Source organism: Pelobates fuscus, chromosome 4 (assembly GCF_036172605.1).
Source record: "Pelobates fuscus isolate aPelFus1 chromosome 4, aPelFus1.pri, whole genome shotgun sequence".
In the NCBI taxonomy this organism is placed as follows: domain Eukaryota; kingdom Metazoa; phylum Chordata; class Amphibia; order Anura; family Pelobatidae; genus Pelobates; species Pelobates fuscus.
The window spans coordinates 332,512,725-332,528,413 of NC_086320.1; the positions used below are offsets into that span (position 1 = coordinate 332,512,725).

At 41.9% G+C, this 15,689-nt stretch overlaps 1 protein-coding gene across 1 annotated transcript in view; it reads left to right on the top strand.

Moving 5' to 3' along the window:
* Positions 1-15,689, top strand: part of VWDE (von Willebrand factor D and EGF domains) — a 103,580-nt gene that overhangs the window by 53,284 nt on the left and 34,607 nt on the right. Inside the window, exons 17-18 of the mRNA XM_063452412.1 lie at positions 7,779-8,029; positions 10,060-10,279. Of these exons, the coding sequence (XP_063308482.1) occupies positions 7,779-8,029; positions 10,060-10,279 (471 nt within the window). The remainder of the gene's footprint in view (positions 1-7,778; positions 8,030-10,059; positions 10,280-15,689) is intronic.

The following is a 15,689-nucleotide window of genomic DNA, read 5'->3' on the forward strand; positions in this document are numbered from 1 at the left end:
ACCCAGTTTGAAGCACTTCCAATTTTGCAACAAACTAGGAAAAATAATTTCCTCTTGACCCCAGAATGGCAGTCAGATTAATCCTTGGATCGAGAAGCATTTAACCTGCAGTGAAAAATTATCCTTGAATATTCTGTTTTTGCAAGTATGCATCTAGTTGCTGTTTAAACATAGGTATGGACTCTGATAAAACCACTTCTTCAGGTAGAAAATTCCATATCCTTATTGTTGTTACGGTAAAAAAAACCTTTCCTTTGCCTTAGACTATCTTCTTTCTTTCAGTCTAAACGCATGACCTTGTGTCCTATGTAAAGTCCTGTTTGTGAATAGATTTCCACACAATGGTTTGTATTGTCCACGAATATATTTGTACAGTGTTATCATATACCCCGAGGTGACGTTTTTTTAAACTAAAGAGGTTTTAATTTGTTAACCTTTCTTCATAGCTAAAATGTTCCATTCCTTTTATTAATTTCGTAGCACTCCTATGCACTCTTTCTAGTGTCATAATATTGTTCTTTAGAACAGTTGCCCACAATTGCACAGCATATTCAAGATGTGGTCTTACCAGCATTTTATAGAGGCAAAATTATATTCTCATCCTGAGAATTAATGCCCTTTTTCATGCATGACAATACCTTACTGGCCTTAGCCACTGCTGATTGACATTGTACATTGTTGCATAGTTTGTTGTACACCCTGTTCCAAATTATTATGCAAATTATATTTTTCTCATTTACCTAAATAATTGATGTAAATAACAGTCAACATAATTCTCATGTTATCAACTTTTTTTTTTTTAATTCTTTATTTTTGTCGTGCAATTGAATACAACAGGGCTTGGAGTGCCACAACAGCAATCTCAAGCGCGAGTACAGAGACATAATATAACACGAGTATGGCATGAAGAAGACTTGCACATTTTTAAGTAAATAGTGGTTCAACGTTAAAACTCAGCTTAAGTAATTGACTTTGAAGAGTAAGTTTAAACTATGATTAGGCTTAGTCAGCATATTAGCTAGTCTGTTGATGTTTCAGGTCATATAAACATTTAGAGTGAGTGATACTGGCTATTCCTTAGCTGGTATCTCTTACATTAGAGTGAGTTACGCTTGCTTTGTTTGGGCTGTTAACAGTAAACATATACTAGGGCACAAGTTATAAGCCATGTATGTCAAAGTGATAGTAAATAAAATAAATTGATCGGTGCTTGACAGGTTAGCTATGTTAGCGTAGTTATAATGTATGAACAGTAACTTAGCTGTGAATGCTCTAAATTATGCTGGTACAATATATACATCATGTAAGTGAACTAGAGCTTTGTGAATAGACAATAGTCGTGAACTAGGTAGGCTCGTCTTAATTCCCAAGAACATTACATATTTAACCAAGGTAAATACCAATACGCTTAATAACCGTGACTGTCAGAGTGCTAGTAGCATGCGGTATAATACATCGTCACTACATTGGTCTACGGGCTGAGATATATCCCGCAAGTTAACCTCAGAGTAGACTGCGCGTGTATATTATGCGGTTTGCGCCCTTCTACGTTTAGGCTAAGTGTATGCAAGTTATTACAGCTTATTTATAAGTAGAAGCTCAGGGTAAAAAAAAAAATAATAAAAAAAATAAAATAAAAACATATAGAGTGATTTCGCTTTAAATGACAGGCACCCATCAGGTCAGCTACGTGGCTAAACAGGTTAAACTGTGTTATTAAGCTGTTCGTATAGTTATTTGGTGAGCTTTGTAAGCCTATTAGGGGTAATCTAGGGCTAGTAAAGCAATTATGTTAGTGTGTAACCACCCTAACCTGACACAGTGTTGGCGTTGCTGTGCCTTAATTATAAACCTGCTGATAGTCATTTGTAAAGTTCACTTGGCATGTAAGTGGGCAAAGAGTGTGAGAAGTCCTGCATGCCAGTCCATATGCGCCTAGCCGATGCCCAGTCTGGGGGTCTTGCCTGCAGCTCTGGGATGAACATCTATGAGGCTTTCCTGCCGTGCTCCAGTGCCTTGTACCCATGCTTGTATGTCGCGGCAGTGAGTAGCGCGGCTTCGGTCCGATCTCCGTGTGCAGCCTGCGTCCGTGAATACAGGGTAGGACGCAGAGGCGACGGCTCGTCGAGGGCGAGGTAGGTTCACCCTCCCGCCCCAGGTCTGTATGAGGGTTGTCACCTTTAGTCCACGGACCCAGTCTCCTTTGTGGCCCGAGACTCTTCCGGAGCGGGGGTGGCGGGGGGACATGGTGTTTAGCCGTCGTCTGTGGTGGCCGTCCCTCCTTCTGTGTAGGCGGTGTCTTTGGGGCATGGCCCTGGTGTCTCTCGGCCAAGGTAGGCCGGTCCCATGAGGTGCAGGCTTGTCAACTAGTGCTAGGCCCGAGGGGGTCCTCCCCGCTCTCCGGCCCTCGCCCCTCCGCCCCTCCACTCTGTGTTGGATCGGCACTGTGAGCTGGTAGCTCTCCAGGGTTTCCCAGAGCTTTCGAAAATGCTCATTCAACCGCTGCAGTACACGGTCTACAGAGCTGAGGGCTGCTGTGCGCTGCTCGTGAGCCGTCCCACTCGGCCAGGTCGCAGTCGCCATCTTGGTTCGAAGCTCTATGCTTGGTTAGGCCCCGTTGCAGGTTTGGAGGTAGGTGCCTTGTCACTTGTTTAGGCAGTCGCTATATGGTCCAGGATAACCCCCACTGGGCCGGGGGGGGGAGGTGTGTAGACGAGGTCGCAGTCGCCGTGTCTGTGCCCGGAGAGCGGCCGTCTCCCCGTGGCTCAATCCCTGGCAGGCCGCAAGCCTCGGCATGTCCGTTGGATTGTGCCGGAGCTTGGGAGAGGCACCGATCGATGCAGCAGCCTCTCCTAGTTGCAGTCGTTGTGGTTTGCAGGCTGTCAGCCGTGATTTATGGGCAGAAATCCCCGGTTTTTGTCCCTAGACGTGGGAGCTCTCGCTGGACACGTCTGGGCTGCTTGGTTGCTTAGCCCCGCCCCTCCATGTTATCAACTATTAAGGATACAATTCAAATTTTATTGAACAAACCTCCTAATGATAACAGTATTTTTTTTAAAACATAAAAAACTTACAATGCACTGTTCCAAATTATTACGCACAGTAAGTTTCAAAACACTTTATAGGTTGTAAAGAACTGAAAATTGTCATTTGTTGTGTTTGCAGCATATTTACTGAAATCAAAAGCTATTTCAATCAAACTTATAACAACATTTTAACTTTTTAAACATTTTAACAGGTCACGTTACATTTTAACATAGGACCCCTTATTTTATAGCAGCTTCACAAGTCTTGCATCCATTGAACTTGTGAGTTTTTGGACAGTTTCTGCTTTAATTTGTTTGCAAGATGTCAGAATAGCCTCCCAGAGCTGCTGTTTGGATGTAAACTGCCTCCCACCCTCATATATCTTTTGCTTGAGGATGCTCCAAAGGTTCTCAATAGGATTGAGGTCAGGGGAGGATGGAGGCCACACCAGGACTTTCTCTCCTTTTATCCCCATAGCAGCCATTGATGCAGAGGTATTCTTTGCAGCATGAGATGGTGCATTGTCATGCATAAAGATGATTTTATTACGGAAAGCATAGTTCTTCCTTCTGTACCAGGGAAGAAAGTGGTCAGTCAGAAACTCCACATATTTTGCAGAGGTCATCTTTACACCTTCGGGGACCCTAAAGGGGCCGACCAGCTCTCTTCCCATGATTCCAGCCCAAAACATGACTCCACCATCGCCTTGCTGACGTCGCAGCCTTGTTGGAACAGGGTGGCCGTCCACCAACCATCCACTACCCCATCCATCTGGACCATCCAGGGTTGCACGGCACTCATCAGTGAACAGGACTTGTGAGCATTGGTTAGTGGTGGCCGAATAGAAGGTTTATGCACAGTTGCAAGACTCTGGAGGACTCTACACCTTGATGTCCATAGGACTCCAGAGGCACCAGCAGCTTCAAATATCTGATTGCTGTTATGTAATGGTATTTTAGCAGCTGATCTCTTGATCCGATGAATGGATCTGGCAGAAATCTTCCTCAATGTGCCTTTATCTGCACAAACCCGTCTGTGCTCTGAATCAGCCACAAATCTTTTAAAAGTGAGATGATCACGCTTAAGTTTTTGTGAAATATCTAATGTTTTTATACCTCGTCCAAAGCATTGAACTATTTCCCTCTTTTCGGCAGCAGAGAGATCCCTTTTCTTCCCCATATTGCATGAAAATGGTGCTCTGCTTAATAATGGGGAACACCCTCCTTTAGTAGTTTTTCCTTAAATTGGGCTCACCTGGCAATCTAATTATCACAGGTGTCCGAGATTGTTTTCAGTGATCAAAAGAGCCCTGAGACACAATGCCATCCATGAGTTAAACTGAAAAACAAAATATTTAATCTTTGTGGCACTTAAATAGAATTTGCATAATAATTTGGAACAGAGTGTATATAACAGCGGTTCCCAAACTGTGTGCCACAGCGCCTCAGGGGTGCCGCGGAATGTTTCCACGGTGCTATGGTTATAGCACCGGGGAAACATTACTGCTGAACAGGGGCCAGGTCAGGTGCCGTGGCCGGACCTCTGTAATCTCGACCAACTGGGAGAAAATGACAGCCTGTCACTTCCTCCCAGCATCCTGCAGGGAGGCAGCATGGGAGGAGGCAGCCACAGTGTGAGGGGAGAGGAGCACAGAGAGCTCCAGACCCCTCACACCCACCAGCAGCAGGACTCCAAGCCACCCTTCTGGCACATAAGGTAAGCTGACAGGAGGGTGGTTGGAGATATAAAAAAAGATCACTTGTATGTGTGTGAGTGTGTATGAGTTTGATTGTATGTGAGTATGAGTGTGAGTATGAGTGTATGTATGTGTGTGTATGTGTAAGTGTGTGAGTGAGTATGAGTGTGTGTGTCAGGGTGTTTCTGAGTTTGTGTGTGCCAGGGTGTGCATCATCTCTGTGTGTGTGTGTGTGTGTGTGTGTGTATATATATATATAGGAGAGGGCGATGAATGATGAAAAGGATGATGGTGCAGGGTGATCCAAGAGGTGTAAAAAATAAATAGAAGAGGTCTTACATACAATTTGTAGAGCTTAATCCAGCTCTGGTGTGGATAGCTTGCAGCGGTATAATCCCCGCTTGTAGGAGGTGGGTATCCTCTTCAGTGCAGTGACAGACGACCAGGGGAAAGATAAAAATGGAAACAATAATGGTACAGTATGTTCCAAAAAATGAATAAAAGATGTTAAAATATAATGGATACACTCACATTGGGTAGAGCTTATACTAGCTCTAGTGTAGTAGGCATACAGCGGTATGATCCCTGCCTCTGGGATATATGATGAGTGTTCTTAGAGATGGTATCAGGAGCTCAGAGAGAAGATAATAAAACAGCAATAGTGCTCTCAATAAAATATTTATGGTATATAAAATATAGTAAAATATACTCACAGTATATAGGGCAGGCTAACTGCTCTGTGGCAAGGGCATAGGTGGTATGATCCCCTGGGATTCTTTGGAGTATATTAAAACTTAAAATAAAATAAAAATAAATATAAAAAGCCAGGTAGTAGTAAAAAAATTAAATACAAATGTGAATAAAAGATGATGGTACAAAAGAGTAAAAAGGACCAAAATCTATTTATTAACAATAATTAAAAGCAGTACAATATCCAAACGCGTTTCATCATATAGGCTTTATTAATGGAACGCGTTTGGAGACTGTACTGCTTTTATTAATGTTATTAATGTTATTCTACTATTATAATGCCCTGTGTGTTTTGTGACATGTTTTGGTAATTTTCATTTTATTATGTTTGTCACAGCAATGATGTTGTAATGAGCATATGGGCTAGTCCCAAGTCAAATATTGTATGTTAGTTCCATTTGGAACGGTGTCCTGTGTGGATTTTTAGAGATCCCAGCCACAGAGTTGTTGCACATGTTGGCTGGTTGCATGATCTCTCTAGCCCTGGGATAAATCAAGAGAGCTAGGCCTGAGAGATGCAAGTGCCTTTGTAAAGGCAATAGAAATCACATTGCAGGCAGAGGTGGATACCTGCCTGGAAGAAGGGCTGCAGCGGAATAGGCAGAGGGGACGATACCTGTCTGGAAGAAGAGCTGCAGCGGAATAGGCATAGGGGACGATACCTGTCTAGAAGAAGAGTAGCAGCCTGGTCGGGTGGAAAAGCTCCAGAAAGACCCCAGTCATGGCGACTGGGGCAGAAGTACGGCGTTTTTTCCCTGGTTCTAGCTAGGAAGCGATCCTGGGCGGAGATACCCAGCCGGGGTACAGGGAGCTCTGCTACAATATATATATATATATATATATATAAAAAATCATAAATAAAAATGTGTCAATGCATATGAAACAGCAAAATATTAGAAAATTTTATTATTTTTCATTATATTACAAAATTTTGAAAGTTTATACAAAAATGTTCAATCCTTTCAAAAGCTTACCCAGCAATATAAAATCAAGTCGTAAGTATATAGATGTGATGGTTCCTTGGGTTGTTGGGTCCCAAATTAGGGTTTCCAAGAGACTTTCATGCAACTTGGATACAAATTGTGTTCTCTCTGAACACAGCTGGGTAAAATCGTTATCCGAATCACTATGCACTAGGCAGCTTTTGTATTGGCTCTGTCATCATGAACTGTCTTTGCTCTGTCATGAGGTACTGAAAAAACAGCCTTTTCCTTGCATCATCAGGCAGAACAAAGAGCTGCTTCCCTGAACATGGGAAAGCTGAGAGCTAATCATCGGATTCTAAATCCCTGCAGACACACGATACACTTTGCAGCGTTGTTTTACTATAACCAATCACTATTTATGAGTAAGCTCTTTTTTCACTTTTTTTTTTTTTTTCTATTTCCCTTAATGTGTTTGTCATTTATTAGCCAATTTATATCCAGGGCTGGAACAGGGATTTTTTCCACCGTAGGCAAAAATTAATTTTGTATCCAAATCATGCCCCCTCCTTAGAGTCTCTTTCTCTTAGGAAAACTGTGATGCAAACCCTCACACACAGATATATATACACTCATACTTGCATTAGCCACACACATACATACTATAGTATATGCAGTCACCCATATAGATACATGCATTAACATATTTACTCACACACAGATACACACACACACAGACGTACACATGCACAGACACATACACTGACATATTTACACACACAGATATATACAGTTGCATTAACACTCACGCAGATACATGCTTTAAATACTTGCATGCGCGGAAACATACACTGACATATTTACACACATAGATACTTTTGTTGTTACATGTTATGTTTTTATATAAAAAAGCTAAACTTTTTAATGGAGCACTAACAAAGCTTTGCGGAGCACCGTTAAGAATAAAAAAATTAAATGTATAGGCTTGTTGTTTGTTTAAGGTCAACATACCTGTCTTAAAATAAATTATTATTTTAATGAGTAGCCATCGGAGATAATAGGGCGTAACAGGATAATTCACTAAAATGTATTTTGTTGGGAATTCAAAGTGAATTTAAACTTTTCGGCCAAAATACCATAAAAGAAAACACAGTTGACTTGAAGCTTTCCTTGCTATTTTGAAAAATAGAATTGACTTAAAATTGTTTGAATTATTTTTGAATTCCCAACAATTTACAATTTAGTGAATATCCCTGCCAGACTCGGTCTCTGATACACATCTTAGAATTATCTTCTTCTCTAATGTTGGAAATGAATGGTTACTTACTAACACTTTATCACTGTGCAACTCTTTATACTTATGTCCCTGTTTCTTGTTTCAGACAACCAGGCTCCGGTGATTCATTCCTTGCCCAACAGATTGCTGACTTTTTACAGTGAAAACTTTGTCTACCAGTTTATGGGGTCTGATCCAGAAGGCTCTGCCATTCTTTTTACACTGGAATCTGGTCCAGAAGGTGCCAGCTTATCACCGGCAGGGCTGTTGATATGGAAAGTTATGCTGCAGAGTACACAGAAAGTTTTATTTTTTGTAGCCGATGATTGCAATGCCAAGACCAACGTAACAGTGGAGGTATGTTTTCCATGTGCAATGTAATAAATCAGCACATTTAGAGTCATTTTTTTGTTCCTCATTCACTTAATTGTCTGAAGGACCTTTCATTAGCTTGCCAAATACATAAAAGCTTCGGGGCTTAAATTCATCCTGTGGCATGTTATTTTTGACCTCAGCTGTGAACACTCCACAAGAAGAGGAAGATGTTTGAAGGTGGTATTTTACATGAGTCATCTACTGTACAAGCTATTTCTTGTGACATTTCCTGCACATCAAAGGCCAGACACTTAAGATAAGTGCTTGGCAATTGGCAATGGTAGTTATAAATTTTAATGCATCCTTTAAAAGATGGGAGAAAAAGATGAAAAAAAGCAATATTTATTACACAAAATTGCCCTTAAGAGACTTATCTTTGTCGGAAAGGAAATGTAGAAAAAGTCTTGAAGCAAAACTCGTAATCAGAAGAGGCAGTTTTTAGTAATGGAAACAGGCCAAAATATTTTTCATTAGTTCAGGTAAGGTGTAGAAGATAAACTGAGATTTAATGAACAAATTCCCACACTAAGTTTTTAGGTGCAACCAAGCATCTCTTTATGATATCAATTATACGTATAAGTATAAGTACAATTTTGGTCCACAAATACAAATCCTTTATTTAAAATATATGTATTCAAAAATCAAATTTTGCACAACACTTAAATATAATAAGCCCTGCCTTAAACTCGCCAGCTTTGAAAAAACACATTTTACACAAATGTTACAGATGATTTGCACATGATGTGTCAAAAAATGCAAATGAGCACAGACGAGTCTGTTTTTAGATTCCAACCCATATTTCTGCAGGTGCCTTAGCATGTGTGTGTGTGTGTAGCCAATCAGTGTGATCCCAGAGGGTCAGAAGTAGAAAGGTAATTTAAGCTCTCTTCTCATTAGGTGGATTATGCTGTTTATAATTCGATTGATTATTTTAAGTTCATGGAGTATGCTGAACTGCATATACTGAAGTTTTTTTCCTGGATACAGACACATACTTTATTAACAGAAGGATAACAAAGAGTAAAAAAATATATTTGGCGATGACTAGTTTTACAGAGTTTTACAAAGTGGGTCTAACATTTTTTTCATCCAAGCTAATTTAGTAGTTAGAATTTGTTTTGTAAAGTATAAATAAAAGCTCTAAGTATGTACATGCTTTTTGCAAACTCTGATATTTGAGGATAATTGTTTTCTAAAAGGGTATAGGTCCTATTAAAGATCAGGTAAAATAATTATCCTTGTGGGGTTAGGGCAATGCCCTTGGATGATCACATCTGGTGTCTATAATTACTAAGGGTTTCCAATCTGCCAATACCATTCTATATGCATCGGTCAAGGTCACAGACAGAGGAACACAAGAACTGGAAAATTAACAGGCAAGTAGGAACTGGGATGCTAGTTAATGATTTATTACATGGGAAACTGGGCACCAAAATAAGGACAAGCTTAGGCTAAATTCATAAGATAATTTCGAGAGGAAAACAGGAACAAAGAGCAGTCTATAGTAGGGAACAAGGAGTGTTTGTGAGCAACATATAAGAATCATAAACTGAGATAAAGATAGATGATATAATGGACCCTGAAGGAAAAACTGAGGTATGGGTTGGATTATATAGGTTTGCTGGTATAGAGAGAAGATGTTCAGAATATTTACTGACTGTAAGCAACTGACACCTCCAAAGCAGTATAAACATGAAAGTAATACCAAGCAGACTGGCTCTGAAAGGCGGTCAGTGTCAGTTCATTCCCATGGCTCTCCAATATACTACAAAACCATAAAAGGAAAACAAAAGGAGGAATGAAAAGTTCACGTTGCACTTCACCTGTACCTTAATATGCTACGTACGTAATGAAACGTACTTCCAACTGGTCACCCAGTACAACTCGCATACTACTGTATATAGACATTATAATCATTTTATTTACATGATCATATGTAAATTTTGTACATTACTTATTATATATATTAATGTTTCAATTAAATGTCAATTCTTTGGTTTGTTTGTCTTTAGGTTATTGTTAAGCCCTGCGGGTGCTTGAATGGTGGATCATGTGTAGCCAATATTAACTTCCCTCCTGGAAAGGGGGAATATCTTTGCGTATGCCCACCTGGCTACGAGGGTGAATATTGCCAAGTTGATATTGATGATTGCCAGTCGAATCCTTGTGGTCGCGGGATATGTGTGGATGAAATAAATAGTTACCATTGTGAATGTCCTCTTGGTCTAAAAGGTGAGAACTCATAGCTTAAATACTTTGTATTCTATTTCATGTAAATGTGTGTATTCTTTTTCTGTGTTTGTTACCATACAGGTGATACTTGAAAAATTAGAATATCGTGCAAAAGTTCATTTATTTCAGTAATGCAACGTAAAAGGGGAAACTAATATATGAGAGACTCATTACATGCAAAGCAAGATAGTTCAAGCTGTGATTTGTCATAAGTGCGATGATTATGGCTTACAGCTCATGAAAACCCCAAATCCACAATCTCAGTAAATTAGAATATTGTGAAAAGGTGCAATATTCTAGGCTCACAGTGTCCCACTCTAATCAGCTAAGTAAGCCATAACCATTGGCGGATCCAGGGGGGGGGGCAACGGGGCAATTGCCCCCCCCGAGAAAATATTGCTGCCTGAGGCTCTCCCCTGCCGGCCCACGTAGGGCTGGTGCTATCCAAGCACCAGTCCTGCTGATTGCCTGCACGGACCGACCGGAGATCAGTGATCTCCCTCCCCGGCCCACACAGGCAGATTGCTGGGCGGCCGGCAGGGGAGGGAGTGAGAGAGAGAACCCGGGGGAGCTCTTACCTGCAGCTCCGCCGGGTTCTCCTCTCGCGAGCACGGAGCGTTACCATGGCAACGCTCCGTTCTCGCGAGAGTGAACTCTAGCCTGAGCTGCAGGTTAGAGTTCACTCCCCCACTAGAACCACCAGGGAATGGAAGAGAAAGCAATGTCTCCCCCTCCCTCAGCACAGGTAAGAAGGGAGGGGGGACATTAGCTTTATTTATTTAATTATTATTTAATAATGAAAACAAAAAAATATATATTTTATCTGCCCCCCTATCCCCTCACACACTGCACCACACAGCCCCCCTTACCTGCACAGCCCCCCTTACATACACAGCCCCCCCCTTACCTACACAGCCCCCCCTTACCTACACAACCCCCCCTCTTACCTACACAGCCCCCCCTTACCTACACAGCCCCCCCTTACCTACACAGCCCCCCCTTACCTACACAGCCCCCCTTACCTACACAGCCCCCCCTTACCTACACAGCCCCCCCCTTACATACACAGCCCCCCCTTACCTACACAGCCCCCCCTTACCTACACAGCCCCCCCTTACCTACACAGCCCCCCTCTTACATACACAGCCCCCCCCTTACATACACAGCCCCCCCTTACCTACACAGCCCCCCCCCTTACCTACACAGCCCCCCCTTACCTACACAGCCCCCCTTACCTACACAGCCCCCTCTTACATACACAGCCCCCCCTTACCTACACAGCCCCCCCTTACCTACACAGCCCCCCTCTTACATACACAGCCCCCCTCTTACATACACAGCCCCCCTTACCTACACAGCCCCCCCTTACCTACACAGCCCTCCCCTTACCTACACAGCCCCCCCCTTACCTACACAGCCCCCCCCTTACCTACACAGCCCCCCCTTACCTACACAGCCCCCCCCTCTTACCTACACAGCCCCCCTCTTACATACACAGCCCCCCCTTACATAAACAGTCCCCCCTTACATAAACAGTCCCCCCCCCCTTACCCACACCCCCCTTACATACACAGCCCCCTCTTACACACACAGCCCCCCTTACACACACAGCCCCCCTTACACACACAGCCCCCCCTTACACACACAGCCCCCCCTTACACACACAGCCCCCCCTTACACACACAGCTCCCCCTTACACACACAGCCCCCCCTTACACACACAGCCCCCCCTTACACACACAGCCCCCCCTTACACACACAGCCCCCCCTTACACACACAGCCCCCCTCTTACACACACAGCCCCCCCTTACATACATAGCCCCCCTTACACACACACACACAGCCCCCCTTACACATAGCCCCCAATACACTCACTGCCCCCCATACACACACACAGCACCCCTCACACAAAAACACACTGCGCCACTCACGCACAAACACACTGCTCCCAATACACACACTGCACCATTTACACACAAACACACTGCTCCCAATATACATATTGCTACCCCATACATACACTGCACCCCTCTCACACACGCACTACCCCTTCATACACATACTGCGACCCTCACACACACTGCACCCCTCACACACATACACACTACAACCCCTATCCCGGCAGACATGGGTAAGTTATCAAACATTTTTTTAAACAGTTTGACTACTTACTCTGGGAGGGCGCCACAGCAACTCCTGGCACCAAAACCACTACAGAGAGCTGTAGTGGTTATTGTGCCTGGATTGTTTCTTAAAATAATCTGCCAGTGCCCCTCCCGAGATTAGCTTCTGGATCCGCCACTGGCCATAACACCTTCAAACGGTTTCTGAGCCTTTAAATGGTCTCTCAGTCTGGTTCAGTAGGAATCACAATCATGGGGAACTGACCTGACAGTTGTGCAGAAAATCATTATTGACACCCTCCATAAGGAGGGAAAGCCTCAAAAGGTAATTGCGAAGGAAGTTGGATGTTCCAAAGTGCTGTATCAAAGCACATTAACCCCTTCAGGACGGAGTCAATTGTACACGTTCTGATCAAAACAAAACGTAAACAAAAACTGGAATTTGCGCTATATGTCTGTTCAACCGTAATTCACCTCTTTCATATTAAATGCACCCACACTTATTATATATCATTTTGTTCAGGAGAAACAGGGCTTTCATTTCATATAAAATATTTATATATGAAACAATTTATTATGAATAAAATGAAAAAAAACGGAGAATTTTTTTTTTTTTTTTAATTTGTAGTTCCGCCTCATATTTTAGCTGTAAATGTCATAATACTGTTAGGTTTTACTGCAACAAAATGCACATATTTGTAATCAGCGATGTCTCACGAGTACAACAGTACCCCCCATTAACAGGTTTTATGGTGTTTTGGAAAGTTACAGGGTCAAATATAGAACGTTCCATTTTCAAATTGAAATTTGCCAGATTAGTAATGTTACCTTTGAGACGGTGTGGTAGCCCAGGAATGAGAATTACCCCCATAATGGCATACCATTTGAAAAAGTAGACAACCCAAGGTATTGAACGTGGGGTATGTTTAGTCTTTTTAGTAGCCACTTAGTCACAAACACTGGCCAAAGTTAGCGTTCATATTTGTGTTTGTGTGAAAAAAGCAAAAAACTAATATTTGGCCAGTGTTTGTGACTAAGTGGCTACTAAAAATGACTGGACATACCACATTTGCAATACCTTGGGTTGTCTATTTTTGCAAATGGTATGCCATCATGGGGGTAATTCTTATTCCTGGGCTACCATACGGTCTCAAAGGCAACTAATCTGGCAAATTTCAATGTCAAAAAAATGAAATGCAAGCCTTATATGTGACTCTCTAACTTTCCAAAACACCATAAAACCTGTACATGGGGGGTACTGTTATTCTCGGGAGATTTCACTAAACACAAATATTAGTGTTTTAAAACAGTAAAACATATTACAACAATAATATAGTCCATAAAAGTGCCGTTTGTTTGTAAAAAAATGCAAAAAACATAACTTTTACTTAAAATATCATCGTTGTAATACAATTTACCAGTTTTAAACACTAATATTTGAGTTCAGCAAAGTCTCCCAAGTAAAACAGTACCCCCTATATACAGGTTTTATGGTGTCTTGGAGAGTTACAGGGTCAAATATAATGCTTGCGAATTAAATTCTCTGCACTTTCTCCCTGTGTTGTCAGGCATGTCAATCAAATTTTAATTAATCAAATGACATAATTATGTTTAAAAATTACTTAAATATACACGTAGAATTTTAATATATATGCATTTATAGGTATTTAAATTCTACGTGTATACTAATGTAATCTTTTATGTAATTATATGTATTTATCTCTATATATATATTTGCGGTTATTTGTATTTTATATATAGATAGATATATATAGAATGTCATTCTAAGTGTATTCAATTTCCAATATATATATATTAATAACAAAATACAGTTAGAATGAAATTACATATGAATATATAATTTATTTTAAATTTTGTTTCAATATTTTATTTATTTATTTAATTATTTTATGTATTTATTATTGTAATTATACGTGTATATATATATAATATATATATATGTAGATCTATTATATATATACTATATATACATATTAAATATATGTAACGTCATTCTAAGTGTATTTTAATACTAATATATATACTAATATTAATATTAAAATACATTACGTATGACGTTACATATATATAATATGTATATATATTATATATATAATATATATACATATATTATATATATAAAAAGGTATTTAATTTATTTTATAACATGTTAATTATTTATTTTTTTACACTACCTACCAGCAGAGGGACTGTCTAATATTTTAAACACCCCCCTGCTGGCAGATCCATAGCCAGCTATAGGGGGCCATGTGATCGCTCTTTGAGAGCGATCACATGGCCCCCGGGGGCCTCATTTGCCGGAGGGGGGCTGCCTGGGCTCTCAGGCAGCCCCCCAGAAGAGGATCGCGGCAGAGGTGAGTACGCCAGACCTCCAGGGGCTGCAAGCCGTTACGGCGTTCTATGCCGCCGCAACGGCTTTAAAGCCCTTTAAAGCCGCGACGGCATAGAACGCCGTAACGGCGTTAAGGGGTTAATAGAAAGTTATGTGGAAGGGAAAAGTGTGGAAGAAAAAGGTGCACAAGCAGCAGGGATGACCGCAGCCTGGAGAGGATTGTCAGGAAAAGGCTATTCAAAAGTGTTGTGGACTTTCACAAGGAGTGGACTGAGGCTGGAGTCAGTGCATCAAGAGCCACCACACACAGACGAATCCTGGACATGGGCTTCAGATGTCGTATTCCTCTTGACAAGCCGCTCCTGAACAAAAAACAACGTCAGAAGCGTCTTACCTGGGCTAAAGAAAAACAGACCTGGTCTGTTGCTCAGTGGTCCAAAGTCCTCTTTTCTGATGAGAACAAAGTTTGCTTCTCATTTGGAAACCAAGGACCCAGAGTCTGGAGGAAGTATGGAGAGGCACACACTGCAAGTTGCTTGAAGTCCAGTGTGAAGTTTCCACAGTCTGTATTGATTTGGGGAGCCATGTAATCTGGTGTTGGTCCACTGTGCTTCATTAAGTCCAGGGTCAACGCAGCCGTCTACCAGGAGATTTTGGAGCACTTCCTGCTTCCTTCCGCAGACGAGCTTTATGGGGATAAGACTTAATTTTCCAGCAGGACTTGGCACCTGCCAACACTGCCAAAAGCACCAAAGCCTGGTTCAATGACCGTAGGCAGGCCCGGACTGGCCATTGGGCACACCGGGCAAATGCCCGGTGGGCCGCGGTGGCCGTGGGCCGAGGCCGGCAGGGAGATCACAGGATCTCCCCGGCCGGCCCCTGCAGGGCCGGCACTATCCTAGCACTGGCCCCGCTGTATTCCATGGAGGGCCG